The sequence below is a fragment of the Electrophorus electricus genome, chromosome 26, assembly GCF_013358815.1.
Source record: "Electrophorus electricus isolate fEleEle1 chromosome 26, fEleEle1.pri, whole genome shotgun sequence".
Classification (NCBI taxonomy): domain Eukaryota; kingdom Metazoa; phylum Chordata; class Actinopteri; order Gymnotiformes; family Gymnotidae; genus Electrophorus; species Electrophorus electricus.
Genome location: NC_049560.1, coordinates 7213401 through 7225601, shown reverse-complemented (window position 1 = coordinate 7225601; position 12201 = coordinate 7213401). Strand labels below are relative to the sequence as shown.

Sequence of the window (12201 nt, the reverse complement as noted above, 5' to 3'; positions counted from 1 at the left end):
TGCGCATGTGCGAGAGGCGCGGACCGACGAGCGAAACATGACCTCTCAACGTCATCACTGTACGCGGCTAGCAGGTCTCTCCCCCTCTGTAGTGTATCTTCAAGCAGCTAACTAGCTAATTTGCTTAGTAAACGTCTTAAACAATGTAGTGAAATGTTATCCATAGATTCATATGCGCAGTTTTCGGTAAACAAATTGTGTTAAAATGGAGATTTCGGTTTTCGCTTCTGAAAATCAGCCCACAGAGCCTGAGAACGGAGAATTTAAACAACCGCCGCAAACTGAACCACTGAGGTTTGTTAGCTTAAGCACTAACAGTTTGACATCTCCACATTACTGTAGTCATTTTTGTCTATCAGTTCAATTTTTTAATATACATGGCTGAAATTGTTTTCTGTTTTCCGTGTCCAGTCGAAAACAACGGCGGCTGTGTCTGAAGAGAGACAGGAGAAAAAGAAAACGCCAAGCTCTTGCTAAACTGAGAGAATGTGATATTAATTTAGGTAGCTAATCTTTTTCTTATCCTAGCCAGAGCACGTCAGTTTACATACCGTTGTGATGCCCTTTTACTATCGTTTTACACAATTATAGTTATTTATGCAACGTATTTTGTTCAGCTGTTGATCAGTATGAAAATGAAGATCATGATGATGGAGATGATAAGACAGAAGAAGAACAAAGGTAAGCTCTTTCTCCACGGAAGCTTCTGTCAGAGTAACCTATTTGGCATTCCCTTGAAAAGTTATGTTTCATCAATTCAGAGAGCGTCTACACCAGGAGTGGCTGCAGAAGGAAAGGATTGCACAGGAGGAATTTAGGTTGAAGAAGGAGAAAGAAGCTGCAGCTCAAAGGATTAAGGAGGAGGAGGAGGTAACGGGGAAGCCCTAATTAAAACTGGTCAAAACGCAGCATGAAATTTCCCCTTGACCTGTTAAAACTCCGCTTGCTCTTTATTTTTAAATTTTGTTTTTAATGACTGCAGAAGAGAATCAAGGATGAATGGGAGGAACAGCAGAGAAGAGAGAGAGAGGAGCGAGAACAGAAACAGCAGGAGAAGAGAAACAGAGAGGTGATCCCTGCATTCGGAGGATAAAGTGAAAGAGGCTGATATCCATATATCCTCTCACTCTCTGCTGTCATATCCATATCACTTAAATATACTAAACCTGTATATTCATGTAGTTCATTTCACTGAGCCAGGTGATTATGGATATTGAAACAGATTGAGATTATGATTATTCAGTTGAGATGTTTCTTTATTGCTTTTACAACAAAAGGAAACACAGTAAGCCACTGATCCTTTGGCTTCATGGTGATTGTCTTGATTTTGATGCATGGGTTGCTACATGGTCTTCCTTAACTAAGATACACACAAAAGAAAGAGTGACAGGCCTCTTCCTCTGAAGAAAATGTATCTTTTTATGATAAATGTGATTTCTATTTTCAGGGTTTTGTTTTGGGTGCTGAACAAAATACAGTTGTACCAGCAAAATGTTGTATTCCTTATTACCTTTTAAGAATTACAATAGACTTAACCTTTGTTTATCTGTGCTAGAAGTGAAGTTCTTTTCTCACTAATTCATACTTTAATCGGTGGTCTTAACTAATGCTAACAGATATCTGCTAGCTCGCTGCAGGTTTTTACCCGCCATAATGTGTGTTTGCACCACTTGTAGGAAGCTGTACAGAAAATGCTGGACCAAGCACAAAGCCAGGTATTCATGAACAACTTTGAGTAGAAATGGGAATACAACATTTGATATTGTACAGTTCATTTGAAGTGCTTATTCTTGATTGGGTGTTGTCCAGTTGGAAAATGGGGGTTCCTGGAAAAACCCAGATGCCCCAGCAGATTATGGCACAGAAAAGGACAAAGCCAACTGTCCCTTCTTCCTTAAAACTGGAGCTTGCAGATTTGGAGACCGGTAAGATATACCACAGTGGAACTGGGTTTACATGATATTTACTTGTTAAAAGTTTGTCATATATGTTTGACATCATATTTACCATTTTTATGTTTGGGAGGTGGCTTGTTTATTTGTTTGTTGTGGCCTTTGTATGGACAGGTGCTCTCGAAAGCATGATCACCCAGTGTCAAGTAGCACTTTGATGGTCCGGGGTATGTTTGTGACATTTGGGATGGAACAGAGCAGACGCGACGACTACGACACAGACGCTAGTCTGGAGTACAGTGAGGAGGAGTTGCACCAGCAGTTTCTGGACTTTTATGAAGATGTTCTGCCAGAGTTCAGGAATGCAGGAAAAGTTATACAGTTTAAGGTAATGAAACCTAAACAGATTCAGTAAAAGGTGAAACTAAGTATCAGATGTTTAACTCTTTCTTATTTTTTAGGTCAGCTGTAACTTTGAACCTCACTTAAGAGGAAACGTTTATGTGCAGTATGAAAAGTAAGTATAAAAAAATTACAAATTATGCATGTAAGTTTTTTTTTTAGTTGTTATCGGGGATTTTTGTTTTGTTTTTTGATGAGTAGATAAATAAATAGTGACCTTAGGGCTGCTATAGACAAAACTACAATGTGATTCCAATATGACTTGCAAAATTGGAAGGCATAGAACCCCTGATGCAACATAGATTTATATGAGCCTTTATTATTTTGTCACTAATCAATTAAATTTGTTGGATCATGTGAATGTTGTAATTTATATAATTCACCCACAAGCCTCAGTTTTAATGTCTGACCTTAGTCATTTGTTAAAAAGTATATTTGCATATTTCAGCCTTCTGTGGTATCAGTTAATGTGGTATCAGCTAATATTACAATAATGGAAGAAAAAAACGATACATTGTGCAGCCCTAACAGTTAAAACAAACATTGGAAGACTGTTGTAGATATGTTTTATGTGTATTGTTTTGTTTTGAACCTGTAGTGAGGATCAATGCAAAGAAGCCTTCATGGTGTTTAATGGGCGCTGGTATGCAGGAAGGCAACTACAGTGCGAGTTTTCTCCTGTAACCAGATGGAAAACTGCCATATGTGGTAAGATGTTTAGCAGAAAGTTTATTCATCACCAGGGCCCTTTTTATGCTTATAAAGTACAGGCGCTCTTATAAAAATTTGCTAAAATCCTCTAACACTGGTTTTAAAACTTTTTTTTCTCAGGGCTTTTTGACAGGCAAAAATGTCCAAAGGGCAAACACTGCAACTTTCTCCATGTATTTCGAAACCCGGGTAATGAATTTTGGGAAGCAGATCGTGACCTCCACCTGTCCCCTGACCGCGGTGGAGGCTTCACTAGCTGGCACTCCGAGCGCAGAGACAGGATTTTGCCACAGCGCAACCGCAGCCCTGAGCCATCTCGCTATAGACGGGATGATGGGAGGAGCCGCAGTGGTGAGAGGCACAGTCATAAGAGAAGGAGGAGCAATAGTAGAGAGAGGCGGAGTCACAGTAGACAGAGGCGGAGTCATAGCAGAAGCAGGGAGAGACGGAGACCCCAGTATTCTCTGAGAAGAGGACAAGGAAGAGCAAATGACCTTTCCAGGAGAAGTAGAAGCCATGAGAGACGCAGATTACACAGCAGAGGCAGAGAGTCTGATCGGCAGAGTAGAAGTCGCCATTCAGTCAGAGACTCGAGGAGATCTTCTAGGAGGTCAGAATCGGATAGCCCTAAAGAACAGCACAAAAATGGATCCGTCAAGAGAATGAACAAAAGCAGTGACGCCTCTGCTAATGCGAACACCTCCTCGCATCACCACAAGCACTCCAAAAAGAGCAAGAAAAAGAAGAGCAAAAGGAAACAAAAGCGGAAGATGAGTAGAACCCGCAGTGTCAGCTCTTCTGCAGGTTCTGAGAAGGAGTCGGAGGATGATGAGGATGAAGTGACTCTAACGAATCGTGACAAACAGAACACAGAAATGCCTGCAGAGGATAGCAGAACTACTGAGACCATCACAACATTCCAGCAAGGCCATGGTGAGACTCATACAAGTAAAGTCTGTCAACATGAAGATGAAAAACATGTAACACTTGCTGGTGTTGCTGATGAGTCTGGCACTGCAGCACTGTCTAATGAGGATATGTGAAATGGCATGAATGCTTTTCCAGTCTTACTATAGCAGTGACATTATTTGGTTTCACAAAAAGTCAACCCATCTTGTCTGTTTTGAACGAACACTTGATTTGTGTCCCTGTAAACGTGAGTAAATAAATGTTTTATTAAAAAGTGTTTCTGTGGTTTGTGGAATGACACCAAGTCAAAATTACTTCTGAAGTAATTCATGGTTGAGTGTGCTTCCCTGAACCATGTAAAATCCATAAATGGACTCCTTAGACACATTAGTATAACTGAATAAAATGTTCATGATTACCACTTGGTTATAAATCCTTTGCACACTTGGGGGTTTATAATCCATAGTCACTGCATGCTGGGAATTTTACCCAATAATTGTTTGACAGGACTAATAAAGCCATATTCAGCGCCTGCTTGTTACACGATATTTTGGCCTTCATGAAGTGAAATACATGCTTAGATCAGGTGACAGACTGCAAATTCGTTTTTGAGACTGAGAAATCTGAGTAGTTTTTTGGATTTTTGTTTTGTGTGGCAAGGTCAAGCACAGTTAGTTGAGCTTTGAAGAGAGTCAAACAAGCAGTTAAGCTGGTTTCACCATTCTGTTGCTACTGTAGTCAACCACAGTTGGCAGCCGCTCTCTGTCCAGGCTTTCGTTTTTCACAGGAGAGATGATGCGGTTCGTCATGCACAGCTTTATTTTTCCTTTCTCCATTTCATCTGTGGCATAGGTTAATCTTTGTTCCATCTGTCCACTTGTCCTAGAAACCAGAAATGTTTAGCAAATAACTCAGCCTTGGCAGTTTTGCATTTTGCAGTAAACTAAAGATGCTGATGTATTTGTGCCATTATGGCAAGGACTGCACTGTTTTACATAAGAAAAACTGACAAAGAAAATTGCACTTTATTTTGAGCAACAGGCAGTGAAGAATCACAGTGTAATCTGAAAATAAGTGTTGACACAAAAAAGACGAGAAAAATGCTGATTCTTTGGTATTGAAAATGAACTCAAACATGGAGGATACCTCAGGAAGTTACGAATTTTACCACTTTTAAACAAAGATTCAAACTGTCCAGCATGGAATTCTGTCACCTCTTCTTTAATTAAACAGTCCAGGAGTTTGACTTAAAAGGTCCTCAGAAGTTGTACCAGTGCACAATGTCACATTTAACACTTTGAAATAATTGGTGTATGCATATTCTGCATTAGCAGGATTCACTTTGCAAAAGTGAGTGATAGGCCTCATGTAACCAAAATCAAAGAGCGAAGTCAACGACTTTAAATTGCCCATCTAGCAGAAAAAGCCTTCATGAAATACTTTCCTGACAATATAAAGCATGTAAGTGGTAAACATTTAAGTGTTTTTTGTAATGCTATATCTAATACTGACATATATACCTTTATCTTTCCACCTAATACCACCGATGTGTAAAGATTTTTTTTATTACTTTGCTGAAGCATTAAGATACACTTAGTCCTGATTTAGTAAAAATATAAACTGAACTTCCACCAATTTGCAGAAGATACTGGCCAAATACAATGATTGTAAAAGTGTGTCTTAAGGCGTACAAGGCATAAGGTGAGGTAATATGTTAACAGTTAACAGACTTTAATCTAGTCAACAAATTAATGGTTGTGATATTCATCATAAAACTACTACCCTGGAAACTAATGGAAATGGGTCAGTGCTTAGGTGGTGTACCAAAAACTTAACGAATCAAATGAAAATAGGTTATACCTAGAAGGCTTGGAGAAACTAGCTAGGGTTTCTTTTGGTCATTTTCCTTGCACATTTTCTACATCCAGGTACCATTATTCTTACGGGACTTTAATATGAAATATGTCAATCAACACACGTTTAGGGACTAACTGATGGCTCTACAGAGAATAATGGGACTTCTTCAGTTCTATGTGAGTCCAATCTCCTCCAGTACACTGCGTGGTGCTTCGGCTTCCTAGAAAAAGTACAAAGGGAGTGGGGTGTGTGAACACAGTCAAAGTAAACCAGACATCCATTTGGCACAGTATACCATCCTCAGTCATGTATTATGTAAATGTAACTTTGAGCTACTGGTGAACAATTGGACCCACCTCTTGTAACATGTCTGCCTGTTCAATGGCCTTCAACACGATCTTCTTTGAAGTCTCCTGAGCTTCACCACCAAGTATGAACTCATCCAAAATGTAGTATGCCTTCTCAAAGTTGAAGATGATATCCAGCTCGCAAACCTGGTGGGAATGGAAAATGGAAAGACTCAAAGAAATCGCAGGCCCAAGACAGAATTTGTCAGCAGAATATATGAAACTGGAAAGTATGTTATGTATTAAGACTAACCATGTGGGCAAACAAAGTATGATGCATTGTAACAAATAAGCCTCACACTGCCAAAATATTTGTCCAGAAGCTCTACATATCTGTGGATGATCTCAAGGGTTATCAGTTCATTCTCCTGGTCTTCCACAGCACAGCAGAAATACAAGCTAGCATATCTGAAAAGAAAAGTATTATAAAATCATCAGAACAAGGACAAGTGTTACATTTCATGGAGAACAAAATTGAATATTGCTTTTGGTCAAATGTTTGAGTTGAGATTTTTATGCCAATGACCTCGACCAGATTGTCAATATATAAGAAAACACACTAGATTAGAAAAATTATGAATTATAATAACCTTTTGTACACTATTTTTAAGTCCCTCCACTCCAGAAAACTGCACATCTTGGGCTTACGAGCCAACACCATCTGTATCACCTCCCGGGAAATCTTCTTTTTCTGCGGGTCAGACAGGGGCACGTACCACTTCTGCAGTCGCAGTTTGCCCTGCCGACTGAACAGCAGCATGAACCGCATCTGGAGGGGGGACAGACGAGGACGAACTATTCTTGAAATTATGACTCGCTGGATAATGCTCTACACAATGAAAGTTGCTCAAATTAGGGCAAGATCGTAAACAGCACAGAGCTATTTACCAGTGAGGTTTTCACATGTATTATGTTGTTTATTACATAAACATATTACTGTTCATGATGCGTTCACGAAATAAATGTACACAGCCAATTTTCTGGTACGTGGTATGTCTTATGAACAGTGCCACTCCCAAGCTAATGTCTGCTGCATGGTGTAAAGCCCTAGCTAGCTTAGCTTAGTTACATGTTGGTCTTGTGGCATCTTTCTGTTGTTAGCTAGCTAGCCTCAATTAAAGGACACCTATTTACATAATGTTGGCCTGTCAGCTACAATGTAAGTTTATACAATGTAGCCTAGTTTATGTCTTTACGTGTAGATCTGCTAAGACCTATGTTTTAAATCTTCAGAGCACTCATCTTTTTAGTTAGGCTAGCTAACCTAGCTAACCTAGTTAGCAGATTCTACGGGACGACAAAAATATCAAACCGCTAACGAGCAGCGCTAGCCTGTGTGCCTGAAAACTATTAGCTAGCTTTTTTTAAACAAAATAAACCGCAGTAATCTTACCTTAACCTTTAAGATTTAAATGAATTTGTATTCCTGTTTTTGACTAACTAGGAAACGTATTTTTACATACACTAACACGAGTCCCGTTAGAACGTCGATCTTATTTCGCCTTTATTCAATGCAAAAGACACATCATTGGTTAAGAGACACATCGTTTAGACACATCATTGGCCAACATAGTCTCCGCTTGCACGGGAGAACTGGTTTGTTATGGTAGACAATCTAGAACAAGTAATAAATAAATGCCCAACAAACTCTGTTTTAAAAGTGGAAAACTAGATATGTAAGATTAGATTATGTGTGTTCGTGCTTTTAACGTGTGTTTTGCGTTACAAATTATTCTCGCCACCGCAATACATTCTTGCACCACTAGATGGCGAAACGAGCAAAGAACAAAGTTAGGTTTAAAGATAGTGAAGAGGCACTGTACACTCGCCGGGCGCGGTGGCGTGCGCCTGTAATCCAAGCTACTGGGAGGCTGAGGCTGGCGGACCGTTTGAGCCCAGGGGTTCTGGGCTGTAGCGGACTATGCCGATCGGGTGTCCGCACTAAGTTCGGTATCGATATGGTGCTCCTGAGGGAGCTTGGGACCACCAGGTCGTCTAAGGAGGGGTGAACCGGCCCAGGTCGGAAACGGAGCAGGTCAAAGCCCCCGTGCCGATCAGTAGTGGGATCGCGCCTGTGAATAGACGCTGCAGTGCAGCCTGAGTAATACAGCGGGACCCAGTCTTTTCTTAATTTTTTTTTTTGCCCACATAGGAAATATGACCAGCACACAGTATTCTTCAACTATTAAAAGATCCGCAGGAAACTGTAAAAAGGTCTTAGACTTAATCCTATTAAACAGAGTCTATAGTTCTGTCTTCATTACCTAATTGTATAACAGGCAATAAATATAACCAAACTGTATCCTGGTCAAGTAGACTCGTTTGTCATGTCTCAACGTTTGCAACTCATTTTTTCCCCCTTTATTTTCTCTTCTTTTCTTTTCTTAAAAACAAAACAAAACATTTCCACCATTTGGTTATTATGTTGGAAGCTGTGACAACCCGCAATATACTGCCTCCATTTGGAAAAAGATGAAAATTACACTTTATATTCGAAATTGACAAGTTGTGAACAGGAGAAGGCGCTGTTGATGCACTCTGCTAATACGTCCTTTGCTCCATTTGAAAACTATGAAAATGTACCGTTTCATAAATAAGTTTATTTTAGCGCATAAAATATTATTTATAAAACATTTTATTTTAAAGGTAGCTCTACCAACATTGAACCTTAAATACTACATTATGGCAGAGTTCTATCTGTTTATCAGTTTTGCAGAATCTACTATTGATTGTGTTGTAACAGACAATAACAGACAACAGCCCATTCCCGAGAGCCATTCTCCCACCTGACCCCTCAGTTTTCTGCTTGATGTCTGTGCTCAATTTATTAGAATGCTGCCTTAACCTCTCTGGAGGGAGAACTGGTCTAAAGCATTACAACAGGTAATAAACTAATGTCACAAAGTAAAACATTTTATTTGCCCACATATTAAAATAATGTCATTCTTTGTTCAGATTCTAAAGCACTGCAGAAATTGAAAGTCAAGGCTCCTATGAACATTACACACCCATACTGCATGCTGTGTGATGCAGTGAGTGCTGATTTGACGAAAACAAATTTGCAGCACACTGTCTCAGTAAAGTACTTGAATGTACATAACAGATATGTGTATATGGGTATGCAGCTCAACTGCTACAGCACCGGCTCATCTGCCTTGCACTGTCCACACCTGCAGCAGAGCTCCTGAGTACAGTGATAGATGAGGGCCAGGGTTACAGACAGCCCCACGGGCCTGACAGGGAGTCTTATCACTGGGATCAAATTCAGCTCACTCTCCTTCCCTGTCCACACCTCCAGTGGCCAGCCAAGTTTTGCACAACACAAAGCACCCAAGCTTAGTATGATGAAATGTGTGACTGTGAAGGTCGACACCTGCTTAATCAGCACATAAAATAGCATCAGCAAAACTATACATGTAAGGCAAGAGAATCAAAGAAAAGAAAAAGAAAAAAGACAAAATGTCATATACAGGAAACCTGTAAACTTGACAGGTGTTGCAAAGTATTACCATCTGAAAATGATTCACATATAACGAGTCTAAAATCAGTTTGTGAGAATTTCAAATGACTTCTACTCATGTCAAGCACTTTTGCATTTGTTCTTTCCAGCAGGATGGATGCCATGTTTTCTGTTGGTGACTGTTCACCTGTGACTTCTCTGTAAATCCAGAAAAGAATGAGATTTAAGAATAATGATGTGAGGTCTTACACTTTTCTTGTACCAATCACCTAGGTGTAGGTTCCACTAGGTTTTGCTGTTAATCTTTATATCTATGAAATATTTGTTAGATAGTACTACATATATGCAATAATTAGGGAAAACAGTACAGAGTTTGGTAAACATAGTTTTAAAATTGTCATGTCTCTTATGGCAGATATAGATCAAGCATTCACGTATATGCAAACCATTCATGAAAATATTCTGCATTGACCAATGGAAAACATGAGCTGACATTGGAAAACACAGTAGGCATCGATCTGCAAATCAGTTCTGCTTTATATAAAGCAGGATAAAGCATGTGTTTCATCTGGATTTCAATTACATTTCTAAGAAGTCATCACTACAGAATTTCATTTGTGCTTAAGTATGAGCGTTTGAACAAAAGTGGTGAAAGAAGAGCCTTTCTAAAGAATAATATGTAAAGCCCAATTTTTATTTACATTTTCATTTCAGTATGAAATGAGCATGATTCACTCTCCACACCCACTATGGTTACCGGAAAGACCCAGCATGCTGTAAATACACAAAGCATATTCATCAAAATGACAACATATGCACTACATTTCGGAAATGTGGTGCTAATTCAGAAAACGCATGCAACTTCAGAAACGCTGCAAATCCATTCACAACGCAACAGAAGTGCTGTTTCCGGAGCTAAAGACGTTTTTAAAATCTGAAACCTTGTTAGTTTATTGTACCTTAAAGTCCAGACAGACTATTCCTTATGATGTAACCCTCTACTACCATAGTCCAGTTGACACATGGAACTAGCCCACTTTGTCTCTGCAAGTCCTCAAAACAATCCTAAAGTTTATCATCTCCACAAGGACTGCAAGGAGCTGACACAAAGGAGTTTTGAGTCACAAGAAATTGTTTTGGTTCAATTTGATGGTTTAGCTGATGAACAACTAGACAATCAACAACTAGACAGCAGGTCCAGCAGTATAAACAACTTGACCAAGCTATTCAACCCGTATGATTGTGCAGCTTGGTCATAATGGTCAAAACTCAGTCTGATTGTACTGGGTGACCAGTTTTGTCATTGGTCATGCTGGTCAACTATCTAGTTCCTATCTTATCTGAAGTGTGGTGTTTATAGCTACATGCATACAAAATGTGATTTGAAATAAATAATCTAATTGTGGGTATTTAGCCAGAAACCACAGTTGTATTATACACTATCTCATTAGGTTGAATGGGAATGTAAAATAGTAGCTAGTGTGACCTCTGTATTCCGTCCCACTCAATAATGCACAACAAGTTCAGCAACCAGATTTAATTTCACTGAGGGGTCAGCTAGCCAGCCCACAGCAGCTATGTCTCGCTCTGCTGTGCACCTATGCACCAGTAAATGTTACAATTTCTTCCATAATAACAGCAATAAAATAAAATATATAAATAAAAGGAAGCTGTGATCATATAATGTAGTCGTTTGATTATAAATAATGATATCAATCTTATCTACATATTCTTATACATTTACTTTGTAACATTCGCTCATATACTCAAATTCCATATCATACATAGAAAATGTCTACCTCATCCATTTTAGTTTTTACCTGATAATACAAAAAATATATACAGCTCCAGAAAAAAAATTAGACCATAGTTTTCTCTAGTTTTACAGTTGATGGATATGTGTTTGACCAGACTGAGCAGTTTTGTTTTATTCTATAAACTACTGCCACCATTTCTTCCAAATTCCAGATAAAAATATTGTATTTTAGAGCATGTTTTTTATGAAAACGACTAATGGTAAAACAGTTACAGAAATTTCAGACCACAAATAATGCAAAGAAAACAAGATCATATTCATTTATAAGCAACACAGTACTAATATTTCAACTTAAGATGAGTAAAGAAATCAATATTTGGTGGAATAACCCTGATTTTTATTTACAGCTTTCATGCGACATGCTTTCCACCAGTCTTTCACATTGCTGTTAGGTAACTTTACGCCACTTCTAGCACAGAAATTCCAGGAGCTCGGCTTTGTTTGATGGCTTGTGTCCATCCATCTTCCGCTTGATCACATTCCAGAGGTTTTCAGTGGGGTTCAGGTGTGGAGATTGGGCTGGCCATGATTGGGTCTTGATCTGGTGGTCCCTCATTCACACTTCGATTGTCCTGTTGAAAAAAACAATCATCAGAGTTGGGGAAATTGTCAGAGCGGAAGGAAGCAAGTTTTCTTCCAGCAGTTTTATAAGTGGCTTGATTCATGCGTCCTTCACAAAGACAAATCTGCCCAATTCCAGCCTTGCTGAAACACCCCCAGACCATCACTGATCCTGCACCAAATTTCACAGTAGGTGCGAGACACTCTGGCTTGTAGGTCTCTCCAGGTCTCCATCTAACCATTATA

At 39.2% G+C, this 12201-nt stretch overlaps 2 protein-coding genes across 2 annotated transcripts; one reads left to right on the top strand and one right to left on the bottom strand.

Annotated features, from left to right (window-relative positions):
- Positions 1-70: 70 nt before the first annotated feature.
- On the top strand, positions 71-4188 carry zrsr2 (zinc finger (CCCH type), RNA-binding motif and serine/arginine rich 2). The gene is made up of 11 exons (XM_027006908.2): positions 71-294; positions 412-503; positions 618-681; positions 762-870; positions 983-1069; positions 1677-1715; positions 1810-1925; positions 2067-2280; positions 2354-2409; positions 2893-3002; positions 3126-4188. The coding sequence occupies exons 1-11, from the start codon at positions 206-208 to the stop codon at positions 4046-4048; spliced, it is 1899 nt and encodes a 632-aa protein (XP_026862709.2). The 5' UTR covers positions 71-205; the 3' UTR covers positions 4049-4188.
- A 727-nt stretch (positions 4189-4915) lies between these two features.
- Positions 4916-7630, bottom strand: ap1s2 (adaptor related protein complex 1 subunit sigma 2). Its single transcript, XM_027006910.2, has 5 exons — positions 7512-7630; positions 6709-6887; positions 6418-6526; positions 6128-6265; positions 4916-5991 (listed from the first exon to the last, which is right to left on the bottom strand). The coding sequence occupies exons 2-5, from the start codon at positions 6885-6887 to the stop codon at positions 5944-5946; spliced, it is 474 nt and encodes a 157-aa protein (XP_026862711.1). The 5' UTR covers positions 7512-7630; the 3' UTR covers positions 4916-5943.
- Between the last annotated feature and the right edge of the window lie 4571 nt (positions 7631-12201).

Excerpts from the sequence above, each read along its gene's own strand:
- zrsr2 (XM_027006908.2), top strand. The coding sequence starts at position 206 with ATGGAGATTTCGGTTTTCGCTTCTGAAAATCAGCCCACAGAGCCTGAG. Across the intron at positions 871-982 it reads GGATTAAGGAGGAGGAGGAG|AAGAGAATCAAGGATGAATG; the intron begins GTAACGGGGAAG and ends TAATGACTGCAG. Across the intron at positions 2,410-2,892 it reads GTTTATGTGCAGTATGAAAA|TGAGGATCAATGCAAAGAAG; the intron begins GTAAGTATAAAA and ends TTGAACCTGTAG.
- ap1s2 (XM_027006910.2), bottom strand. The coding sequence starts at position 6,887 with ATGCGGTTCATGCTGCTGTTCAGTCGGCAGGGCAAACTGCGACTGCAG. Across the intron at positions 6,527-6,708 it reads TTAAAAATAGTGTACAAAAG|ATATGCTAGCTTGTATTTCT; the intron begins GTTATTATAATT and ends TTTTCTTTTCAG. Across the intron at positions 6,266-6,417 it reads TGGACAAATATTTTGGCAGT|GTTTGCGAGCTGGATATCAT; the intron begins GTGAGGCTTATT and ends CATTCCCACCAG.